Raw genomic sequence first — 16,143 nt, 5'->3', positions numbered from 1 at the left:
AGAAAGCATGTTTCATCGGTTGAAATAAAGCATTAATTTATCAGATGACACGGGACCCACCCATTATCGTTATTCCACAGCCAAGGAGGGAACATAGTTTCTCTTTGAGACAGGTCCTGGCACCAATCCCCTAGCCTTCCCACACTATCAATAACCTGACTGAATCCCCAATCCTAAACTTCCTTTTCCTGCTTTCCAAACCTGAGCTTTCAGGGCTGGTAGCAGGGTTGAGAAAGGCTGCCCCCTGCTGTCCACCTGGTTCCAGATTATTGCAGTACCGACAGTATAGCATTTAGGAAGCAATATCGTCATCTAGTGGCCAATGGCGACAGGTCACCAAACTGAAATCTCTTAGCTTTGGTACCCTTTTGGCAGGAACCTGTACAATAAAGAGCAGAAATTGCCCCACCGCTTCCGGTGCGCTGCGTCTAGGATACGGGTTGCCCTCCCCCTGCTTGGTCAGGGCTTTTGGAGGAAACATATCTGATCATATTTCAGGCTGCACTCAGAGCATGTGGGGCAAATTGTTACATTGGAGGGGATGGGATGGAGGGTTCTATCAAGGATACAGTGTCTGACTTATAGACAAGTTACATCTGCAGTTTGATTTTAGTGTTCAATGACAGATGTATGCTATGCAAGCTTACCCCTGCTGTGGCCCCTCACCGTTACCTGGTCCTTGGAATACTCACCTTAGAAAATGTTCTGGTTCCTAGGACTGGAGAGATGGCTCAGTGGTTAAGAGCACTACTGATCTTCCAGAGGACTTGAGTTTGGCTCCAAGCACCTATATTGGGTGCCTCACAACTGTCTGTAATTTCAGCTCCAGGAAATGTAATATCTCTGGCTTCCTTTCTGGTATCTTCTGGGCACCTGGAAGTGTGCACATATTCACACATGCATGCACGCGCATGCACACACACACGCACGCACACACCTACAATTTAAAATAATAAAAATAAAGTTATTAAAAAATTCTGTCCCTCTCCCCAGAGCATCTGCTAGTAATAAAAGAGTCAGGAGGTATGACACACCTGTCAACTCAACTCTAGGGAGGCTAAAGCAGGAAGACTGACAGTTCAAGGCCAGCTTAGGCAAACAGGGAGCCTCAGTCTAAAAAACTGAAAAGTAACACATTTCTCGTTTCTATGTATTCTTTTCTTGCTACTAGCCTTAGAGCCCTGCCTGAAGCTTGAGTAAAAGCCCAGCCACAGCAGATGCCTCTGCCTGCAGGGCACAAGGCAATCCCAAAGGGAAAAGAAAAACCAAGTTTGGGGACCAGCAAGAGGTGCAGCTGAGCAGTTTCGGGCTTCTCCCATAGACCCAGAAACAGCCCCAGGAGGAGGTGAGGACTCAAGAGAAGACTTCTCAAGCTTACAAGAGGAAGTGGACCAGAGAGACACACACTAGAGGTCAGAAAAGAGTCATGCAGAAGGAAAGACAGCAAGGGGAGCTCCAGTGAGCTCCAGAGCCTGCATACTCCCCAGAGCACAGGAAGTAGGGGGCAGAGCCTCCAGTCAGTGTGGGGTGGGGTCAGCCTGAGTCTCTTTCAGTGAAGGTGAAGCAACTGGAGCCTCCAGCAGATCCTGTCTGTTGGTTCTAGGGCAGCAGCCTGCCTGGGCCTGAGGTACAGGGCTCATGTCTTGACCAGAAACCTCAGCTATGTCCAGGCAGTCTGTGGAAGCCAGGATGAGAAACATGTACACAAGCCCTGTACAAAGTCCTAGCCAAAGCCCTTACTAAAGCAGCACTCTAGAGGCAAAGGCAGGCAGAACTCCGTGAGTTCAAGGCCAGCCTGATCTATGTAGTGAGACCCCGTCTCAAAACTAACAAATGAGTGTACCTGTGCTCGGGCCAGGGGTGACTTGGTCCTGAACCCCTCAAACAATGATGGCCAGGAGAATGCTGTGGGAGGTGGGGCTACACAAGGAACTGACTTACCCCAGGGTAGGTGGAGTTCAGGACTGGGGGGAACAGGGAAGAAGATGTGTCAAGGGAGGAGTTTAGACTAAGCTGGCATTGGAGGACTGCTTTCTCTATTGGCTGTGGCTTGGTGCCTTACTCTACACAGATCTCTTTGGAAGAAGACAGACATTCAGAGGAGCTACCCTGGACAAGGGGTTGGAATCCCTTGGGCTCACAGGACAAGAGGGGACATTTTCCCAAACAACAACTTCTGGACTTTGGCTGGGGCCTCGCCAAAGAGCGCCCTAACTGCTAAGCACCCCTCCCTCTGGGGTGTGCCCTGCCCCTCCCTGACTCACACTAAGGAGAGAGGGGAAAAGGGAAGAAAGGAGAAGCACTGACTACAGAAGGAAAAGGAAGCAGTGGAGGAGGAGAAAAGCCACGTAGGAGTGGGTGACAGAAAAGCCCAGAGAGGTCAGACCTAGGGCAACGCTAGGGTCGGGGGAAGATCAAGAGAGGACAGGGTGAGCATCCCAAGAAGTGCCCCAGCACAGAACCCAGGGGCGGGGAGCCAAGGGGGCGGGCCGGCTATGTCCCACGGGACCTACTATGAGTGTGAGCCTCGGGGTGGCCAGCAGCCACTCGAGTTCTCAGGGGGTCGAGCTGGGCCTGGGGAACTGGGGGACATGTGTGAGCATGAGGCCTCCATCGACCTCTCTGCCTACATCGAGTCTGGGGAAGAACAGCTACTTTCTGACCTCTTTGCCATGAAGCCAGCGCCGGAAGCCCGAAGCCTTAAGGGCCCAGGAACCCCTTCGTTCCCTCACTACCTGCCGGCTGACCCTCGGCCATTTGCTTATCCCTCACATACATTTGGCCCAGATAGGAAGGCTTTGGGGCCTGGCATTTACGGTAACCCGGGGAGCTACGACCCCAGGGCTGTGGCTGTGAAGGAGGAGCCTCGTGGGCCAGAGGGCAGCCGAGGCACCAGCCGAGGTGGCTACAATCCCCTGCAGTACCAAGTGGCACACTGTGGGCAGACAGCGGTGCACCTTCCCCCGAGCCTGGCAGCACCTGGCCAGCCCCTACGCGTCCTCAAGGTAAGACCAAGACAGCTCTCCCTCTTTCCACCGCGGGCTGGAGCAAGGTGTTTGGATGAGGGGACTCTGACTTGGGGCTTACCTAAGAAGTCTGCGTTTGGTGCTCCTCTGTGAAAACTCCCCACCTTAAGGCCTTCTTTCCTCCCTCTTGTGTATTCGCTTCTGCATACTCCACTGTGTCCCGAAGACCTTGTGGGAGCTGCTCTGCCCTGATCTCGGCCTGGACCCGCTTCCCTGCTGTCGGTCCACTCCACCCCTTGTCTTGTTTCTCCACTGTCCGCTTCTGGAAGAGGAAATGCTGCTGATTGTAGAATTGTAGAACAGGAGACTTACAACAGACAAACCGGAGGAAAGTGTCCTCAGAGAATATGAGAGCAGGAAAGAAAGCTTTGAGCTCCGTCAGGACCATGTGCATCTGGGTTGTCGTCTTTCACAGGGTCAGGGCGATGTCTGGGAGATGGCGGAGCTGCCTGGGAGCCTGTATTCCTTGGAAGCCCCAAGTATGCGCTTGCTGCTAGGATTCCTGCTCGGCCTCTTCTCTGCCTCTTGGTGGACACTCACTTCTCTGTCCCTCTGACTTACCCTCCAGGCCCCCGTGGCTGCTGCTGCCCCTCCCTGCAGCCCTCTTCTCAAGGCGCCCTCCCCAGCTGGGCCCTCACACAAGGGCAAGAAGGCAGTGAACAAAGACAGCCTCGAGTACCGATTGCGACGGGAACGCAACAACATAGCAGTGCGCAAGAGCCGGGACAAGGCCAAGAGGCGCATTATGGAGACGCAGCAGAAGGTGCTGGAGTACATGGCTGAAAATGAACGTCTGCGAAGCCGTGTGGAGCAGCTCACCCAGGAGCTAGACACCCTTCGGAACCTCTTCCGCCAGATCCCTGAGGCCGCCAGCCTTATCAAGGGCGTGGGGGGCTGCAGCTGAGCCTGCCTGGCAGACTGTGGACACCAAACCCTGCCGACCCCCTCCCTCCTAGGTCCCCAGAGTCCTCAATAGGCCAAGCCTAAAACAGGGATCATGGACAATGACAGCCAGTAGCTGGGAAGGTCGGGACCTTAATGATTCTGAGGCTGAATAAACTACACTGTGGCTTGATGCTGGAGCTGTTCACTGGTCTGTGGCCTGGGCATACATGTGGCTAGGTCCACATATTCTTGTCCCTATGTCCAAATGCTGCCCACATCTCTCTGTCACACCCTCAAGCCAAGCTGCAGGCCTGTCACTTCACCTCCGTGTCCTTCCACCTGCTTGGGCCTTTGTGCATGCTCAGTACCACCACCGTGCATGCCAGGGCCTGGAGCAGCCTCTGCACGCTGTCTTTAAAGAATTCTGGGGTTCGGGTGATCCCAGCACTACACAGCTCCAGTGCTGAGCCCTCTGACCTAGGCATGCTCCCTTACTTTAAGGCCTGGAGTTCTTTTCCCATGTGACTTCCTGACGGCTCTGCCATACTCGTGGTCCCTTAGCTCTTGACCCAGCACTCCATCTCTTTTGTCTTGTTCCACAGCCCGGCTCCTCTCTTTCTCTCATCCCCTAGGGCACTGATTCCCTAACACAGGGAGAAATCAGTTAATATGTGAAACCCCCACATTTCAAGGGTTTTCTTCCCCCACAGAACTGCAGCCCAGGAAGCAAAACTGTACAATAATTGAGTCTCGGTTTGCATCTCTGACTGATTGGTTATCTGATCCTGGACCAATTCCCTCTCCTCCCAGTGCCTCAGTTTCCTCATCTGCACAGGAGGAATCTCAGTACCTTCCCATTTGCTATTTTCACAGGAAAATGGGCTTTGACATGTGGTGAGCGTGACTCTTTGTTCTGGCTCCATTTTTGCTAGAAACAAAAAGACGTCAGACCTCCTCTAAACTTCTCTTTTTGCAGGTGAGGAGCCTGGGGCCTCAGAGCAAGGAGGAGACCTCCTAGAATCACAGAACTACGTAGAGTCAGAATCAAAAATAGCTCAGTGAAATCACAGATCTCAAGAGGTTCTAGGAGAGACCTCAAGAGATCATCTGTGCGAGCTTTGCCCTCAGAAAAGCCAGATAGTGTGAGCCACACTTGTAGATAAAAGCAAGGAGGGCCAAAAGGGATAAGAGCTCGCTCAGTCCTTCACCACCTCAACGCGATGCTTGTCTTTCCTCTCACATCCTCCCCTCAGGGACAAACAGCACGCAGATGTGGCACATGAGAGAATTCTGAGGGCTGGGGATGGGACGGAGTTGGCAGAGTGCTTGTCTAATAGCCACAAGACCCTCGGTTCTGCCATGAGCCCCGCAAAAGAGTAGCAGTGAATTGTCCCACCGTGCTGGAGACTAGACGGGGTGAGAGCTGAGGCAGGGGGATGGGCATGGTATACATAGATCACAGATCTGATTCCCTTTCCACATCAGACCTCAGTGGTCCAAGCTATCAGACATCTCAGATATCAGTGTGCACCAGGCTAATCTTGGCCAAAACTCTTCCCACTTCTGTCTCAGTACCTTCTCTTCTCCCTGTGCCCTCAGGTCCTCAGCCACACTCTGTTTAGGGAGGACAGGCTTGAACCTTTGGGTGGAAGGTCTGATGGATGCTGCTTGGGTAAAGGGGTGAAGGTGGCCGTCTCTATGAAACCTGGGAAATCTTACCTTGCCTTCACCCCCTGGGATGTGTAACAGGGGGCTGCACCAAATGAAGCTGATGGCCCAGTCTCCCGATTCCCTCCACTTGACTTAGGACCACCCCACCCTCTCCTGGACCCCTTTTGAAGGCATTAGTTGCTTTGTCTAAGTGTCTTTCCCATGGCTCTGAGCTGTGTCTCCTTCCAGCCCCTCAGTGACCTGTCACTCCTAAGAGTGTCTTTTTAATTGGCAATGAAGCTGAAGAAGCTGTCTCCCCAGTGAGATCCCGATGAGATATGAAGAGGAATCAAACACAGCCCACTCCTTTTCTGTCCGACTCTGTCTCGCCGCTTGCAGGCGGCTCTAGCCGATGTTAGCTGGCTTCGATCAAAGTCAATTATTCAACAGATACTGCCAAGCTTCTTTGCGGAGGACTAGGCTGCAGGACTAGGAAGGAAAAGGTAATAGACAAGCCTGCCTCCTGTCTCCACGGCCCTTCCACCCACCCCTCTGCTCTCTGTCCCTTCATGGGCTGTTCTGCTCTCAGGAGGCTGCCTGGAGGTGAGGGGGCAGTGGCGTAGGAAAGAGAAGGCTAAAGGAACAGAGACAGAGCCTCTCTTCTGGCCTCTCTCTTAGCATTCCCCTGTCCTTAGGGCCCTAAGGTGGCAATGGCTCCCCTGCTATTGAACCCTGGTACCTGCCATTCCTGTGGTTTTCCAAGACTCTCCTTGGAGACCATTATAAAGTACTTTTATTCTCATTATCCCATTCGAATGTGCCTGTGGGGAAAATCAAATTAACAGGTACTGTCTCGGCTAGGAAAGTTAAAGGCCTCTTGGAGGAAGTGACATTTAAGTTGAAACCTAAAAACTTTCAAGGAGGTTGATGGTCGCAGGGAAGAGAGATGAAGGGCAGGCGATAAGTACAGCTGGGCACTCTGAAAATACCCCCTCCACAGCAAGGAATAGCTGTGGTCCCTCTGCCCTGACTGCTACCTGTGCTGGGAGTCTAGCTGGCTTCATCTTTGACCTGAGAGTGACCTCTCAGGGCTGTCCAAGGACTAGCAGGAGGAATGGAGGGAGGGGCACTTGGCCAACCCCTGCCAGAGTTTGGAAAGGCTCCAGGACCAAAGACTGAGAACCCATGAAAACCAGCACATTAAGCCCCCAGCCTCACTCCCACCACCAACCCCATGTCCGTTCTGGCCACTTTTCCTTCTTTGAGCAGAACCGAGGTAAAGGACAAGAGCCCTGAACTGAGACTCGAGCTCAGGCTATGGGGAAGCCGGTGAGAAGGAAGGTTGTGGGGAGATACTGATACCACGAGGGAGGAAGCTGCCCAAGGTGAGTCTGCCAAGGTCAGGCAGCAGCGCTTGTGAAAGCGGCCCCCTTCAGCGCACACCTCCCAACCCCCAGAGATTGCCTCACCCCAGCCCCCAGGGCCCCCAGCCCAGTGTTGCAAGATCCCCGTTGGGGTTGTGGTGGAAAGGGGCCTCTCCACCTCCACCCCGTGCCCTGCTCCAAGCCTGTGAGAAGACGCTAGCGTAGAGGAATGAGACAGCGGGGCCGAGGACCTGTGTCCTCCCCTTGGACAGTCACTAGTCTCCAGCCAGCCAACCCCTCCTCCAAACTCAAAGTGTTCTAACCTACACAGTATGCCCTAGCCTGACCTCAGAAACCCAATGGCAGGTGAGAAATTCTCTCCATGGGGAAAGAAGGTGGGTGTATTTGAAGGACAGCAGCAACTTGACTTTATTAAAATGACCAACAGCAGTGACTTATGGAGCAGGGGAAGGATCCTCTGTCCTGGCAGGGGAAGGCCCTGCTTGCAGGGGAAGACCCACCTGCAGAGCTGTGACTTCTCACTTGTCCTAAAAAGAAGCCAGGTCATGATGCAGGCAGAGGCAAGCCATATATAGCATGGCTCCACCCCAGTGCCCTTAAAGCTAAGCTTCATCCAAAGGCTCAAATTCAAAATCCCCATCATTCCCCCCAACACCTAATGGCTTGGTCACCCCGGCCAGGCCATCCAAACACTGCTGCAATCGGGACGGTTTGCAAAACTTCAGCTAGCTCCCCTTTTGTTACCATCTGAGGTTAGGACTGTACTTGGGAGATAAGCTCGGCCCCACCCACCTGTCCCACAGACTGCTGGCCTTCTGCAACTGGGAAGGTTTGCAAAACCCCTGCTAGCTCCAGCTGTCAACATCTGAGGCTAGCTAGGGCTGCACTCCAAGATAAAGGCTAGCTCCACCCACCCACCCTGCCTTCAAACCTCCAAAGTATCATGGCCCCCAAGAGCCTCCAAGGAGCCCACTCAGGGTCTGGAAACCTTCGCAGGCTAGCACTGAGCGCGCCTATCTGAACCTTGGAGTTCCACCGCCAGCCTCGCTTTCTGGTTTTGTGTTTGTTTCTTGAGTCTCTTAGGCTGAAGCCCAGACTAGCCTAGAATGCAAAGCAATCCTCCTGCCTCAGCCTCCTGAGTGCTGAGATTTCAGGCATATTCCGACACACTCAACTTTTTTTCCTATCTTTGTCCTCACCACATGGAACACTTACTCTTGGCCAGGCACTTTTCTTCCATTAGGAGCTACAGGCTAAATGAGGTTCGTCTTTGCTCTTGTAAAGTTTACAGTTAATAAGGGTGGCAGACAAGCATGTTATCATAAATAGAGATTTCTAGATTGGGACCATTGCTGTGTGGTTAAAATAGAAGTGATTTGTGATCATTTTTGTTCGTTGCGAGATGGGGGTCTCACTACGGTAGTCCAGCCTGGATATGGACTCTTTTTTATTTGTTTGTTTGTTTGGTTGGTTGTTAGGTTGTTTTTTTTGTTTCTGAGAGTTTTTCTCTGTGTAGCCCTGGATGTCCTGGAACTCACTCGGTAGATCAGACTAGCCTTGAACTCAAAGATTCACCTGCCTCTGTCTCAAAGGTGTGTGCCACCACCACCCGGCTGGACTTGAACTCTTAATCCTCCTGCTTCAGTCTGGCAGGTCCTGGGATTGCAGGTATATACTACCACACCTGGCGCCAGTGGCAGGTTTCAATTAAGGCACATGCTTTAAATGTAAGGACTAGGAAAGGCATGTTTGAGAGAATAACATAGAAACAGATTTCAAGAGGTAAGTCTGGCAAAAAGCAGGGTTTCCCACATAGAGATAGTTGTTCCTAAGCAAGTCATTATCAGTCACGTCACAGTCTGTGGTTGGAGTGGGACAGGATAGATTGGCAGGGAGAGGGGTGCCCGGAATTAAGCCCAGCATGGCTGCAGCTAGAGTTCCCAAGCTCCCTCGGGTGGGATCCAGAGCATAATGGAAAGACTGCCCTTCCAAAGGAAGAGAAACCCGCCTCTCTCTCTCTCTCTCAGAAAGGGAAAAATAAAAATAAGGAGCAGGTAAGAGAGCTCAGTAGATGGAGGCACATACTGCCAAACCTGGCACGAGCTTGATGCCCAGAACCTGACAGGAAAGGGAAAGAACGGCTCCTGTTTGCACATGGCACAAATGGCTAGACACACACACACACAGACAGACACACACACACACAAACACACACACATACAGACACACCTACACACAGACATAGACATACACAGACATACACACATACACACACAAACACACACACAGAGACACACACATACAGACACACATACACACACAGACATACACACACAGACACATATATACACACACAGACACATACAGACTCACATACACACACAGACATACACACACAGACACACATACACACACACAGACACACACACATAGACACACACACAGACAGACAGACATACACACACAGACACACATATACACACACACAGACACACACATACAGACACACATACACACACAGACACACACAGACACACAAACACACACACATACAGACACACCTACACACAGACATAGACACACACAGACATACACACATACACACACAAACACACACACAGAGACACACACATACAGACACACATACACACACAGACACACAAACACACACACATACAGACACACACATACAGACACACCTACACACAGACATACACACACACAGACATACACACATACACACACAAACACACACACAGAGACACACACATACAGACACACATACACACACAGACACACACAGACACACACAGACACACAAACACACACACATACAGACACACACATACAGACACACCTACACACAGACATAGACACACACAGACATACACACATACACACACAAACACACACACAGAGACACACACATACAGACACACATACACACAGAGACATACACACACAGACACACATATACACACACAGACACATACAGACACACATACACACACAGACATACACACACAGACACACACACACACACACATAGGCACACACACAGACAGACAGACATACAGACACACAGACACACACACAGACACACAGACAGACACACACACAGACACACAGACAGACACACACATACAGACATATATACACACACACTACTTTTTAAATTTTATTTTTAGATTTATTTATTGTATTTTATATAAACAAGTGTTTGCTTGCATATATATGTGTGTACCACATGCATTCCTGATGACCAAAGAGGTCAGAAGAGGGTATCAGCTCCCCAGGAACTGGAGTTCTGGATGGTTGTGAGCTATCATGTGGGTGCCGGGAATTCAACCCAGGTCCTCTGCAAGAGCAGCCAACTCTCTGACCTCCAAAATAAATGGGTTTTGTTTGTTTGTTTTTAACATGTTGCAAAGAATTTGAAACACATAGGGTTGAGTTGGGCATGGAGACACATACCTCTAAGCCTCGTGAGGCAGAGGCAAGAGGATCTCTATGAGTTTGAGGCCAGTCTGGTCTACTTAGCAAGTTCAAGGCCAGGGATTATACATAGTGAGACCCTGTCTCAAAACACCAAAACTAGTGATAATTTTTAAAAATAGCTTTGGCTGGGCATGGTGAAGCAAACTTGCAATCCTAGCACTCAGTTAGCTAAGAAGGGACAATAGTAAGTTTGGGGCCAGTCTGTCAGCAAAGCAAGACCCCCATCTTAAAATAATGAAAAGACTTGTAGTAGACAGAGGATGTTACTATCATGGAGTTTTTATTTTTCGTTGTGAAAAAAAAAAAAGAAGAAGCCCCTAAAAGTGGCTGAGCTGCAGGAGAGGCTTCGGCATGAAGGAAGGTACAAAATTCCAGTTGCAGCCAGGCAGTAGTATGCTGCCTTTAAACCAGCACCCAGGAAGCCTGGTCTACAGAGTGAGTTCCGGGACAGCCAGGGATGTTACACAGAGAAACCCTGTCTCCAAAATACAAAACAAAAACCCAACAAACAACAACAAATCCCAGTTGCTAAGGGGAGGAGGAGAGAGCTGGTGGCTGAGATTTCTGGTTTGGGAGCACACAGTTGGTGCTGGTGATGAGCGTTTTTAGAGCAGCAATGGTCTGTCTTCTGGAATGATTTCCTCTGGTCCTTAGCTGCTCAGATACAAACGCAGGCAAACGCTGGATCTGTCTAAGGTTGGTGCTCAACTAGGGAGGTTGGGTGGAAAGGATAGACAGGGAAGAGGAGTTGAAGAGGTTCAGGAAAGAACTTCATCAGAGAGTCTACACCCTAAGGCAGAGAAGGGGAGACTAAAGAAAAGAAGGGTCCAACAGCTGCAGTGAGCCAACCTAGCAACGAACCCTAAGGAAAAGAGATCATATCAGAGAGGGGTGTTTGATTCCGTTATTTCGTAGATGTTTCAGTTTCTAGCGATGATAAGGCTCTGGGCACAGCCTGGGACTATCTCACTTGAGTGGAACGGAGGACAAGAATGTTAGAGGTGGAGGGGCAAAGGAGCTGACAGAGTGCCTGCTGGACAGAGCACCACCCGGTGTCGCCACCACAGCGGCAATGCCACCACCAGTGTTGACTGTGCTCCCTCGTATTTTCTCCATTATCCTCCAACCTCTTATCACCCCTGACCTATCCACCTTCCCTCTGGTCACCACCTTTTCTCCTCTGTCTCTCCTGTCTCTCCTTCCATCTTAACGTAACCTCTGCTTCTCTGGGTGAATTTGAGAAGCCATACTGTGTAGTTGGTGTGATGAGGAGTCTAGGGTTGGAATCCTACACAATTATTTGATTGCCTAATTTTGTTGTGCCCAGATTGTAAAATTGAGATAATGGCAATAATACCTAATCCTCCTAAGGTTTCTGGAAGCCTCACAGGGGTATACAATGTTTGGAACAATGTCAGGATATGAAATGTGCTTGCTGTGACAATGGCTGTTAGCATAACTCCTCACCTCCTTCTCCTGCCTCATCCTCATCTTCTCACCTCCACCAGCCCTCCATAGTTACTTCACACGCATTCAAAGAGATGAGTAAGACTATTTCTCTCTGAAGTCTGGTAGAAAAGCACAGGCTCACAAAAGTCAAGATGGAGCTGGGGCAATGAAGAGGTTTCAGTAGCTAAGAGCGTTTGCGCCCCATGCAAGGGGACCTGAGTTCATTCTCCACACTCACAATCACCTGCAACTCCAGTTCCAGGGGACACATGCACAGGGTGGTAAAACACTTATACACATAAAATAGATAAAGCTTAAAAAGGAAGACTAACTCGGGAGGCAGATGTAGGCGGATCTCTGTGAGTTCGAGGCCAGCCTAGTCTACAGAGCTAGTTCCAGGACAGCTAGGGCTACACAGAGAGACCCTGTCTCAAAAAAACAAACAAACAAAAAACCAGGAAAGAAAGAAAGAAAGAAAGAAAGGAAGGAAGGAAGGAAGGAAGGAAGGAAGGAAGGAAGGAAGGAAGGAAGACTAAATATGTTTTAAAAAAAGTAGAATTGGGCATAGTAATGCATTTTAAAAGTGATTGCAGCACTGAATTTCAAAGAAAAGAGTTGGGAGAATCCTGAGTTCAAGTGATAGCTTCTCAAAAAAAAAAAAAAAAAAGGCCAGGCAGTGGTGGCACACTCATTTAATCACAGCACTTGGGAGGCAGAGGCTACAGATCTTTGTGAGTTCAAGGCCAGCCCGATCTACAAAGTGAGTTCCAGGACAGTTAGGACTATTACACAGAGAAGCCCTGTCTGAGAAAAACAAACAAATAAACAAACAAAAACCTGTTTTTAAAGATGAGAAATAATTGTTGTTGGAAGACAATGAATGTTCTCACCAGGCGGTGGTGGCGCATGCCTTTAATCCCAGCACTTGGGAGGTAGAGGCAGGTAGATTCTGTGGGTTCGAGGCCAGCCTGGTCTACAAGAGCTAGTTCCAGGACAGGCTCTAAAACGACAGTGAAACCCTGTCTTGGGGGAGGGGGTATGAATGTTCTCTTCTCTGGGGAATAAAGAAAACCCCAGTGGGTGGACAGCTTGGATCTGGAGCAAAGCCGGGGCAAGGAATTTTTCTTCCAGGCGTTTCCATGCAGGGTTGACAGTATGCCCTCGTTCACTGTCTTCTACAGTAGGCTCTGTCTGATCTGACGGGTGTCATATAAACTACTTATAGGCACGCAGTGCAGGAAAAATAAGGTGTCCCTGTGCTTCTTCTGCTGGGGCGTAGCAAGTTCCACCCTCCACTCCCGCAGCCTTTGTGACAGTAAGGACAGCCCCTACTCCAGCAGGGTAAGGTCTCTCCCAGCACGGCCACAAGGGGGCAGCAAAGAACAGGAGTGGCTGCGGAGAACCGCCAGAAGTGGGCCAGGCCTGCTGAAGCCTTCACACAAATACTACTCAGTGGGAGCTTTTTGGTTTGTTTGGTTTTGTTGCTGTCGTTTTTCAGATGAAAGGTCTTCAGACAGCTGGAGAAATCTGTATTTGTCTTAGACAAAGAAAAAGAGTCCCTTCAAGCCTGTACAGCTAATAATAATAATCTTTTAAATTCTAAATTCTCTGATTTCAGCGCGCGCGCGCGTGTGTGTGTGTGTGTGTGTGTGATTTTTTTTCTTCTGGTGAAAATGAAAACAGGACCTTTCCCTAGACCGTATAATATAAATTCTTTTTTAGAATTTATTTCTTCTTTTTTCTGAGTATCACAAAAGTTTATTTAGCAAAAAGGTTTTTTGTTTTTGTTTTTATTAAAAATGTACATGACCCAATTCTACACCCAAGTCAAACAGTCCTTCGGGGAAGTATGTGGACTCCTCTGCTGAACAGCCATTGTTTAGACTCTTTCCAAGGCTTCTAACATGATGCTGTTTCCTCGTATGACCACCAGGCCGATGTTATGTTATTCTGTTGCCCACTAGTTGCCATCTCCACACACTCATCAATGACAAGATTCATAAAGGGATCAAAGCCCCGAAGTATGCCTTGTACATGTCTGCCACCATTTAACTTCAATGATAACTTCTTGTCCATAAATTTTTTCAGTTCGGGAGGGTGGGCCTTTGCTCATGGCCGCTCTTCAGCGGGCTCGACACGACGGAAAGGAGCGGGCAGCCTTACAGATGCACGCACGGCAGGCCGGGCGCTGGTGTCTGACCTAGAATTTATTTCTTTACATTCTGACTGCAGCCTTCCCCTCCTAACATATATTGTTTTCTTGCTCAAGAGTGCCATTGGAGGCCAGAATCCCTGGTTAGCCCTGGAGCTGGAGCTGCAGATGGCTGTGAGGCACCTGACATGGGAGCTGGGAATCAGGAATCCTGCTATCAGATGTTTACATCACAGTTCATAGCAGTGGCAAAATTACAGTTATGAAGTAGCAACAAAATCATTTTATGGTTGAGGGTCACCACAACTTGAGGAACTGTATTAAAGCCCCACCCCCCCAAAAAAAGGGTCCCAGCATTAGGAAGGGTGAGAGCCACTGTCTGAACTGCTGGGCTGTCTCGTGCCCTGGGCACTGTTAGCGCTTTACAGCTCCTCGCTTACCCCCGTAGCGATCCTTTAAGTATATTCATCCTTAAAATGGGTGCACTAGAGCACTTGGTCAAAAGGACATTAACAGGCCAGGCGGCGGTGGCGCACACCTTTAATCCCAGCACTTGGGAGGCAGAGGCAGGCGGATCTCTGTGAGTTCGAGACCAGCCTGGTCTACAGAGCTAGTTCCAGGACAGGCTCCAAAGCCACAGAGAAACCCTGCCTCAAAAAAAAAAAAAAAGAGGACATTAACAGGGCTGGGCAGTGGTGGCAGGAGAATCTCCGAGTTCAAGGCCAGCCTGGTCTACAAAGAGTTCCAGGACGACCAAGACTACACAGAGAAACCCTGCCCGTATTCGTTTTCCCAGAGAATCCAGAAGTTCCCTTTATACTCTGGTCCTGAGCAGGTTGTGACGGTGCACACCTTTGGTCCCAGTACTCTGGTACTCAGGAGGCAGAAGCAGGAAGATCTCTGTGAGTTCCAGGCTAGCCTGGTTTGCATAGAGAGTTTCAGGCTAGCCAAGGCTACACAGTGAGCTCTTGCTCCCCCGCCCCCCCAAAAAAATAAAAATAAGAATAGACTCTAATCCTTCCCTGTCATTAATTAGATACTCTGCTTTAGCATATGTGACTATATCCCTTGCCTTCAAAGTGAATTAGTGGAGCAGACAAGAAGGTACTTGGTTGTAATCTCTGCACTTGGGAAGCAGAGGCAAAAGGGTCACAAGTTCAAGGCCTGAACTACATAACAGAGAAAAGTAGCTAAAATAATAGAGTTAGGCACTCATAAGACCTGGCAGGAAGTAGGCTTCTTCTTGGAGTTTTTGCGAGCAGGAAGAGCCTGTGCCTGTACTTAGAGAAAAGCAGGTCTTGTCAGGGGTACAAGGAAGGTCAAGGAGCTCCTGTAAATGCTCCCTCCCACCTCTGGGTGTGGAATTTGGGCTGGAGATGTTAAGAAAGACTTCCCAGAGTAACTACAGGAAAGGTGGGGGTTAGCCCATGGGGAGGAAGGGTGGCCAACCAGGGGAAGCAGTTCAGAAAGGCACAGTGGGAGCCGAGGAAACAAAGGGCTCCAGTAGTTTCCACAGAATATCTTTGAACTTCTATTATGCCCACCTTGACAGTTATTTTTCCCCTCCTGTCAGTGAGTGAGAGGGTTCTGGGAAGCCTCTCAGGCCTAGCTCACAGCCTCCCAGAGGAGGAGGTACTGGTTGGTTTGTTTGCTGTGTACCAGCTGGCGGTACTACCCAGGTTGCAGAACATTCCTGAAAGTCTCACAGCCTAGTGAGAGGCTGGCCCAGTAAAGGGCAAGACCTGTTTGCTCACCTCCAAGGAGATGTCAGGCATCCATGAAAAACAACAAAAACAAAAACGACTGCCCCCTGGCATCCCTCATCCATCGCCTCCACTTTTTCGCTGTGGTCTTGGGGGTAGACTTCAAGACTTCCCACTGAGAAAGTGGGCTAGGCCCTCTCTGGGAAAGTAAACTGAAGGCTCGGAGTCACACTTCCCCAGCTCTCCACCTCTGGCACCCTAAAGGAGACAGCCCTAGTCCTTGTGGTCCATATCCTACCTCCTAGTAGGAAAGGAGACTTAGTTAATAACTTCCAGCTCCTCAGAGAGCAAGCGAGAATGGTTCCGGGTGTGTGGAGAGAGAATACAGAGAGAAG

The 16,143-nt window shown here is 49.9% G+C and overlaps 1 protein-coding gene and 1 pseudogene across 1 annotated transcript; one reads left to right on the top strand and one right to left on the bottom strand.

The window, feature by feature from the left end:
• Positions 1 to 2,495: 2,495 nt before the first annotated feature.
• Positions 2,496 to 4,065, top strand: Cebpe (CCAAT enhancer binding protein epsilon). The gene is made up of 2 exons (XM_075949789.1): positions 2,496 to 3,005; positions 3,595 to 4,065. Exons 1-2 carry the CDS (start codon positions 2,496 to 2,498, stop codon positions 3,928 to 3,930), a joined length of 846 nt encoding a protein of 281 aa, XP_075805904.1. The 3' UTR covers positions 3,931 to 4,065.
• Positions 4,066 to 13,634: 9,569 nt separating this feature from the next.
• LOC142835752 (small nuclear ribonucleoprotein G pseudogene) lies at positions 13,635 to 14,076 on the bottom strand (annotated as a pseudogene).
• Positions 14,077 to 16,143: the final 2,067 nt, after the last annotated feature.

The sequence above is a fragment of the Microtus pennsylvanicus genome, chromosome 15 (assembly GCF_037038515.1).
Source record: "Microtus pennsylvanicus isolate mMicPen1 chromosome 15, mMicPen1.hap1, whole genome shotgun sequence".
Lineage (NCBI taxonomy): Eukaryota > Metazoa > Chordata > Mammalia > Rodentia > Cricetidae > Microtus > Microtus pennsylvanicus.
Note: the sequence above shows the minus strand (reverse complement) of the source record. Positions and strands in the feature narration are given on the sequence as shown.

Bases quoted from the DNA above. Each gene is read 5' to 3' on its own strand.
- Cebpe (XM_075949789.1), top strand. From the start codon at position 2,496: ATGTCCCACGGGACCTACTATGAGTGTGAGCCTCGGGGTGGCCAGCAG. The intron at 3,006-3,594 runs GTAAGACCAAGA...CTTACCCTCCAG, and splicing joins AGCCCCTACGCGTCCTCAAG to GCCCCCGTGGCTGCTGCTGC.